The following is an 8,610-nucleotide window of genomic DNA, read 5'->3' on the forward strand; positions in this document are numbered from 1 at the left end:
AATGGAAGCTCGAAGTTTTGAGAGGCGCTCGATTGGTGAAGGTGTTCGGAGAGAGAATCCCATACGTTTCACGTTTCAGAGAACCATGATTTTCCGGTGAGGGGGATTTTACCCAAACGCCACCCTCACCTACGTACTTCGACTCCGCCGACGAGCTCCAAACTCATCTCCATTGTTTGAATTCACATGAAGTTCCTTTGTCTTCCGGCGGGTCTCAGGCGGCGAAAGATTTTTTCTTTTTTCAAAGGTGCTGGAATTTTTTTTTCCAAGGGGTGGAGTTGAGAGGGCGAGGGAGAAAGAAGATAGATTACGATTTTAAGATTTTGAAAATTGCTACTTGATCCTTTGAATTTGAACTATTTATAATTACATCAAATTTAGCATACAATTACGTATAATAAAAGAGTGTTTATGTTATTTTACCCCAAAATTTACAAAAAGAACCGCACAACCCCGCGTGCGTACCACGAGCAGCTCTAAGGGACTTTTTTGCCTTTGACTTTTAATCATAGGGGAATTTTTTGCTAATTTTTATAACACATAGACGTTTTTAGCAATTGAGATTAAAATGAATACCGCTCTTTGAAGGTTAAGTTTATTTACATCTTATAATTAACACTAATCAATTCATAATATACAAACTTTGATTTATTTATTTATTCATTTTATTATTATTTCAAATTCGAATTTGACATATTGTTACTAATGTTGTCAAAATCGGACCGGGTATGGACCCGAACGACCATATGGGTTATGGTTTTATAGGATCAAATCGGTTCAACTGAGTTTTTGATTTTTTTAATTTTTTAATTTTATTAGTTTTAATATTTTAAAAATACTTTCTTTTTATTTTTTTAATTTTCCACATATTATTCACTTTTATCTACCTCACCCCATTTGTTACTATATTTCTTTTGTTTACACTTTACATGTTCCCATTTTTTATTCTTCAAATCAGGCAATCGATCACCCATGACCATATCAAGCCATCATTCGACCACCCATGATTAGATCCAGCCACCTCTATTCGACCACCCATGATTAGATCCAGCCACCTCTATTCGATCACCCATGAACATATCTGACGATCCTTTGACCATCCATGACTAGATCCGGCCGCCCACAACTAAGTCCGTGAATATAATGTTTGCTCAAATCTAACCACAAATAATCAACTCAGCGGTAGTTTGATTTGTTTTGGTCGAAAATCAGGTTCTTTGACCAATTCACCGGTTCCCGAATTTTACCCGATTGAATCGAGTTTTGGTCATTTGACCCCGATTTTTAAGGACAACCTCTTCGTCGGGTCACAGTCGAACCGGTCCGATTCTATCAACGTTGATTGTTACAATTGAATGTTTGGATCTTGGCATTTGACCCTATTCAAGGTTTTAATGATGCGATCCAAAATGATCCACCATTATCTATCTGATCTTGATTCCTCACCAAATCACGTTTGTACTATATATCAATCTCCATGAATTTTCTTAGATTTTTTTGAGTAATTTGAATTTTATTACAAGAGAAATTATGAAAAGACACTTCGATTTTTTATTTATTTCGACTCTTACAATAAAATACAAAGTGTCAATTGTACTGATCGGGTTGATTATGTTTCTTCATATTCACGGTGCTATAGTCTCACGATTTAAAATCAATTTATTGTTTATTTAAATTTAAATTTGAAAACTTTTTATTTCTCAGCCATTTTTCTAATAAAAAAGTACATGTGATTTGTATGTATCAAAGAAAAATATGTGTGTGATTTGTGTATATAAATCAAATTACATTCCAACCCTTGTGATAAGAAAAAATGCGATCCCATATTTTAAAAATAATATTAAGAATTATTCTAAATATATCCCCACACAATAGATTATAAACATTACACGATACAAGCATGTCGTAATATTTAATAACGCGAAATAATCTATGATACTAATTTGGGAATATTCCAATATTTTGGCTCTCTACAAAAGTTAGCTCAAAGTAGGGAAAAACACATGAAAACAAAGCACCCAAGAGGGGATAAATAGGCGAGCAGCGAAATGAGCTGGTGAGAAGGCCTCTCGTAGTGGTCTTCGAGAAGACTAGCGATCAACTAGCGAGAAGCAAAATTGTAGTTGCCCATTTGTATGGCAACATTTAATGAACTTCCCGTTATAGTCACTTTAGGGAATGTCTGTTACTTTTGGCACATGTAGTCAATAAATTGACAAAACATAGTAAATGGCATTAGTATAGAATTTGGGGTCCGAAGATATTTTTTACTCGAGTGTTTAGACGGATTAAACTTAATTGAATGTGGAATTGGAGTTCGATCGTCCTCAAATACAATGCACATAGAGCCATATAAGGTAAGAACGCCCACCTGATCACTCATAAACTACGAATTTGAACGATCAAAGAAAACACCGACTTAGTTGTCGAAGTGTTAACTCTGACCTAAGTCTGAGCCTTTCTTCTCTTATTTTGCAGATCTTATTTAAACATATACCAATCACGAAGCAGAATAAATATTTAACCTGGTCAGTTACATTATTAGTAACAATATATGTTTACTCAATCTAATCGATCAACTCTATCAACATTCTCAAACATAGCTCAAAGTAATATAGAATGTGATCAGTCAGGATCAGTTACTTGCAATAATATTTGATTTTAACTTTTTCAAAAATTAGTTAGAACTATCCCTTTGAGATAATAGTTACTACAAATTTAATCATTTTTATAATAATATTACATAGTAGAAAATAAAATAAAGTAGTTATGTAAAGTGTAAATTCTTAATTCTATTTAATTGAAATATTAATATTGAATGATACGTTTTACTAAAAATTTAAACTTTTATTTGGGGTCAGAGACGGACCTAGAGACCAAAATATGGATATGAATTAAGAGAAAGAAAAAATATTTTTATGCGGTAAAAATGTATAAATTCAAATCTTTGAGGGGCCAAAGTCTATAAATTAATATATTCATACCAAAATAACATAACAAAGTAATAGAAAGTAGGTTTAAAAAAATTATGAAGCGGCGGAAGCCTCCTATTTTCACATGGGTCCACCCCTAATTGAGATAGTCATTCAACATGGTGTTAGAGTTTTTTTTTTTTTTTTTGAGTAACATGTTGTTAGAGTTATGCTAAATAAAATGTCCTGATTCGAACCGACTTTCACCCATTTGAATTAGCTTTTGGTTGAGGTATAAATTAATTTTTAAATAATCATTATTAAGATTTATTTATTTGAAAGCAATTGGTTGAACAAGCCAACACATTCCTTTTATATCTCGTAGGATTGAAGGAGCAACGCACTACTGAATTTCATTGATGACATGCTTATTCGTTTTTTAGCAATGAAAAATCCACAACCTATCATATTGATTTAAGTAACTCAAACTTAATTTTTATTAAGTAAAATAAAATTAAAATTTGTTGAAGTAGATTTTTGGATGGTCAATTTTAATTATGTGGATTTTCTAACAATCTACTTGTCATAAGCTGCAAAGTCAATTTCTCAATAGGAACTCAAATTTTATTTTTATTTCTGCAATATTTTTATTTATTATTTAAAATTATTTCATGTCTAGTTTGTTATATACATATACATATATTTATAGAATTACCCTTAAGAAACTAAAATAAATATTTTCTATACTTTCTAATTTTCTTTACAAGACATTCCTTTGGTAAGAATTTTACTTTTCATTATTTATTAAAAAAATGTATTTTCATCAAAACAATCTTAAAATCCTTTACAAAAATATACAAATAGAAAAAAAAATATAACGTTCTTAATTTTGTACAATCATACTCTTGAGTCATTTAAAACTGTGGTTATCAAACACAAATCCACTATCTTGTTAAGCCGTTGAGCTACCATAATTTACATTTTTCGATAATAAAATTCAAATTACAATAATTATGGACGAGTGCAATTTCCGGTCGACCTTGAAAATAGAATATTAAACTAATTTGTCACATCTCATGTCTCTTAGCTACTAGACAAAATTTGAAATAATAAATTTGTTTTCAAAAAAAATCTCACCAATAATACTTTTTGAATAGAGTATATTTTGGAATTGAATTAACATTACACACACTATTATTGCTCAATAAAAATTTGTATTTTATTCTTCTTAGCTGTCATCTCAAAAATCAAATTTTCGTAATCAAAACTAAATCAGCTCATAATTTTCAATTTTTATTTTTCAGACAGTGAGAAAATATGAAAAGATAATAAGAAAAAGCTTTTGACTTTATTGACCAAATCCTTTCCCCCCGTATATGGTGCCCGTCTCTTTCTCTCTCTCTCTCCTCTCTCTCTCTCTCTCTCTAGATACAGATACAAATACAGTGCGCTCCGCTCCACCTAAAATTCGGAAAAAAACAAAAAGGCGTATTTCCTCTCTTTCTCGCCGGAGTTTTGCATAGGCTTTGATCTTCTCTCTCTCTCTCTCTCTCTCTCTCAGAATTCTAGTTAATATATTATTTCGTGGGATTTTCAAGAATTAGTCTAAAGAAAAGGTAAGACTTTTATTAATTTTCAGTACTTTTTCTTTTTTGGCTCAGTCTTCATTATTCTCCCGCTATTCAAAATCCAGACATCTCTCCTTATTTCTGGGCATCTGTTGATTGAAAAAAAAAAACATTAATATTCTTGATCTGAGGTATGTTTACTGATACACTCAGTGTGTGTGTTTCTGTGTGTGTGGAAATCTTGAAAAAAAAAAATTGGAGGTTGCAAAGATCTTCTTCTTGTGATTTTTGGATCAGCAAAACCCTTATTTTCTTCTGGCCTTATTGTTAATTATTATTATTATTTTTTAGAAAATTAATTGTGGAGAATAACTTGTTCTTGAATTAATTGTTGATTGGTCAATTTCTCAGCTTGTTTGTTTAAAGAACAAACAAGCCCCTTTATTTGTTGTCCACCTCCATTAAATTGTTCCACATGTTTTCTGAGAAAATTGTCTGTTGATTCTTCTGGTGGTTGGGTGCCCCTCTTTCCCAGTCAAATATATAAAATTATTAAATAATTTTTTTATTTTTTTTGCCCCCTTTCTTATTGAATTCTTCAAAGGGTGAGTAACTATATTAATAAATATTTTGGGTTTATTTTAGTAAATAACAAAGGATTTTTTTTTTTTTTGGATATTTTGGGTTTTTTTTTATTTTAATAATTGAATTATTATTTTTTTTAATTAAAAAAAAACTATATAATATTTTTCTGTTTGTAGAAAATGGAAAGTATAATTAAATTACAAATAAATAGTTATGGTTAAGATGTGAAAGAACAATTAGCTGGTATTGTGGGAGGAGTACAGTTGTGCCAAATGCCAATACTCAAAGCTTCAATTGAATCTATTATTATTTCTCTATTGACTTAGGCAACGTGCTTCATGTGCAGGTGGGCCACACCCCACCATTTTTTTTTTTTTTTTTTTTTTCTATTATTTTTGGGTTTATTGAGTTGGGGTGGGTAGGGGTAGGGTGGCTTCCCACCTTGCAATATTGTTAGCTTACTCATTCATTTGTCCAAGTTAACAAATTTGCTGGCATGTAATAAAGATTTCGATTTATTTTTTTTCGTCTCCGACGGTATTTTCTTGAATTAATTTGGCTCGCGTGAATTTTCTTGCTGTTATATTGTGTGTGCGTATGTATGTCTTTGCGTTTCTTTGTCGAATTATAATTATTTCGATAATGGTTGTGTTATATTTACCGACTGATACTATCATTCTTGAATTCATTTCATCGATATAAATTCAATTTTGTTATATTTGTGTTGCAGGTCGTTGGATCGACTATCGAGCTTGCAATAATGGCATCGGCTTTTGTAAGAAACTGAATAATTCCATATATTTTCATTTCGATAACTTATAAAGAAATCTTGTCGACGAGTGCGTTGGATTCGTTTATGAGAGGGTTTATTGAAATTAATAATTTTGAATCGTAATAATTTAGTCCGATGACGTCATGATGAGAGCTTCGAGTAATGAAATAACGGGAAATACTTTATTGAAATATAATATAATTTTTTATCTACTTCCTTTTTCAGGGGAAATCCAATAGAATGAGGAGAATGGAATCGAAGAAGTCCCATTCGTGGTGGTGGGATAGTCACATTAGTCCAAAGAACTCTAAGTGGCTACAAGAAAATCTCGAAGGTACTACAATTTTGTGGTTTACGAAAACGAATTCTTGATTTATTTTTCGAATATATGTATAAATTATACAAATGGTCGTCGAATATTATGATAATTGATTTTAGGAACGTATTTTTATCATGCACCGAATTTCACATTTACTATTTGAAATCTCGTTTACGAATGTGAAATTTCGACTGCAAAAATTCTTTTTTATATATTGTTTTTAATCGAGAAAATTGTGCCATCACAGAAATGGACCAGCAAGTCAAAAAGATGCTAAAACTGATAGAAGAAGATGCCGATTCTTTCGCCAAAAAAGCCGAACTCTACTTCAAGAAGAGGCCCGAGCTAATCTCCCTCGTCGAGGAATTTTACCGAATATACCGATCACTGGCGGAGCGGTACGACCACGTGACGGGAGAATTGAAAAAGAGTATTCCCTCCGACCTCCAATCACAAGGCTCCGGAATATCCTCCGACGTTGGATCCGAACCGTCGCCCGATCAAAGGCCCGCCCGTACCAAGTCGGGCCCACGTGCCGCCGGCTTCGATTTCTTCCTCGGAAGCGGCGGAAGCTGCGGTTCGGATTTAAACAGCAAAGGAGACGGATCCTCGACCCTCGATTCGGAATCCGAATCTGACGATTCTTCGGTGAATAATTACTCGACTGAACAAGGTTTGCGTATGAGGATTATCGAACTCGAAAACGAGCTTCTTGAGGTGAAGGAGGTTGCTGAAGGTTCTACAACAACCCCGGATTCCTTTTCCGCCAGTCTGGCGGCGTACGAAGAAGAATTGATATCCGCAAAGGCGAAAATCGAACAATCAGAAGAAGAAATCGTGCGTTTGACAATCGAGCTCGACAAATATAAATCCGAGGGAGCTGATCCAGTCATCGAGCAGAAAGATTCCATAGAGCTTCTAGAAGGTGAAGAGGGCCTGGCCCAGACAATGCAGGCCCTCGAGGAGGAGGTGGCGGGCTTAAGGCAAGAACTTGCGAGCAAGACCTCTTCAATACAGAATCTGCAAGAACAGCTTAAAACGGCTCAAAAGGAAGGGCCCGTTTGGAAAACGAAGCTCGAGAAGGAGAAACGAGAGGTTTCGAAGCTGCTCGACCGAATGACGAGGTACAAGAACAATCTGTCGGACCGAGATCAAGAAATCAGGGTTTTGAAGGAGGCAATGTCGAATGCGAACAAGAGCTTATCGGAAGAAAACGAGCAGCTTCAATCGGATATGACGTTATTGAAAAAGGAGCGGAGTTATTTGGAGGATAATATTAAAGAAATGGATTTACGATGCCAATTGTTGGAGGAGGATTTAAGGCGAGCCAAGGCCGCACTCGGAGCTGAAATCGAGCAGTTGAAAGCTGATATTGTTGAGAGAAACGAACGTATTGAAGAATTAAACGAAAAAATCGAGGAATTGAACGTGAAGTATGGAGTATTAGTGGCTGAGAAAGACGATTTAAATGCTAGGGTTTCTGATCTTGGTGAGGAGATTAGTTCGAAAGATGACGAAATTGCTCGAATGAGTGTTCATGCTGAGCTGGCTCGTAAAACGGCTGAGGAGTTGAAGTCGAGAGTTGAAGAGCTCGAACTGGAGGTTGAGAGGAAAGAAAAAGCTATATTAGAAGGGGCGGAGGAAAAACGAGAGGCGATAAGGCAGCTTTGCTGCTCGATCGAGCATTATCGGAGTGAGTATTATGAGCTTCGAACGGCTGTTATTGGTTACAAACGATCGGCTGTTATTGGTCACAAACGAACGGCTGTGATGGCTGCGTGAGTTTTTATCGGGTGTGACACGGGTTATCGTGGTTTTTTTATACTACTACTACTACTACTGCTTGTAGTTAAAAATCTGTAGATTTGGTCAGATATTGTCTGATGATGGTTTTTTTTTTCTTGGAAATATTTCTGTAAGTTGAGATTTAAATCATCGATTTTAATGGTTCAATATTGTATTGTAATTGAGTTTTGATGAAAATAATCAACTAGTGGAAAGTGGTTGGTTTTTTTTTGTTTTTTTTTTTTTTTGTTTTTTTGAAAAGTGGTTTTTTTTTGAGTTACATGTGATTTGAAGTTGCTTTTCTTTTCAGGTGGACTTAATTTTTGGGGGCACCTTCCATTTGGTTTTATGGATAACATTAGGAAATACTACGACCGTGACTGATGAAATTCTATTAATTTGGTAAAATATTAAATAATCAAACTAGTAATTTAGTACGTTCTTCAGTGGGTCGGACCGGAAGAAGCTATTAGTTAAATGAGGTTGTTAATTTATGTAATCTTATATATAAAAGAAAGAAACGCTGGGCAACCCTAAAAAACCCTAATGGTATTTCTGTAATTATATATTTTTAATATTTTTTTTCTACTAATTTCTAACTATAATTTTTACAATTACCAATCTCCGATTTTTCATCAATATATCTCAAATCGTAAGAGATAAAGATAG

General features: G+C 33.8%; 1 protein-coding gene across 1 annotated transcript; it reads left to right on the forward strand.

Annotated features, from left to right (window-relative positions):
• The first annotated feature begins 4,105 nt into the window (after nucleotides 1–4,105).
• Nucleotides 4,106–8,173, forward strand: LOC105958636 (protein NETWORKED 4A). The gene is made up of 4 exons (XM_012982641.2): nucleotides 4,106–4,528; nucleotides 5,796–5,840; nucleotides 6,063–6,171; nucleotides 6,404–8,173. The coding sequence occupies exons 2-4, from the start codon at nucleotides 5,826–5,828 to the stop codon at nucleotides 7,936–7,938; spliced, it is 1,659 nt and encodes a 552-aa protein (XP_012838095.1). The 5' UTR covers nucleotides 4,106–4,528; nucleotides 5,796–5,825; the 3' UTR covers nucleotides 7,939–8,173.
• The last annotated feature ends 437 nt before the right edge of the window (nucleotides 8,174–8,610 follow it).

Source organism: Erythranthe guttata, chromosome 14 (assembly GCF_056151865.1).
Source record: "Erythranthe guttata isolate IM_541 chromosome 14, IM_541, whole genome shotgun sequence".
Classification (NCBI taxonomy): Eukaryota; Viridiplantae; Streptophyta; class Magnoliopsida; order Lamiales; family Phrymaceae; genus Erythranthe; species Erythranthe guttata.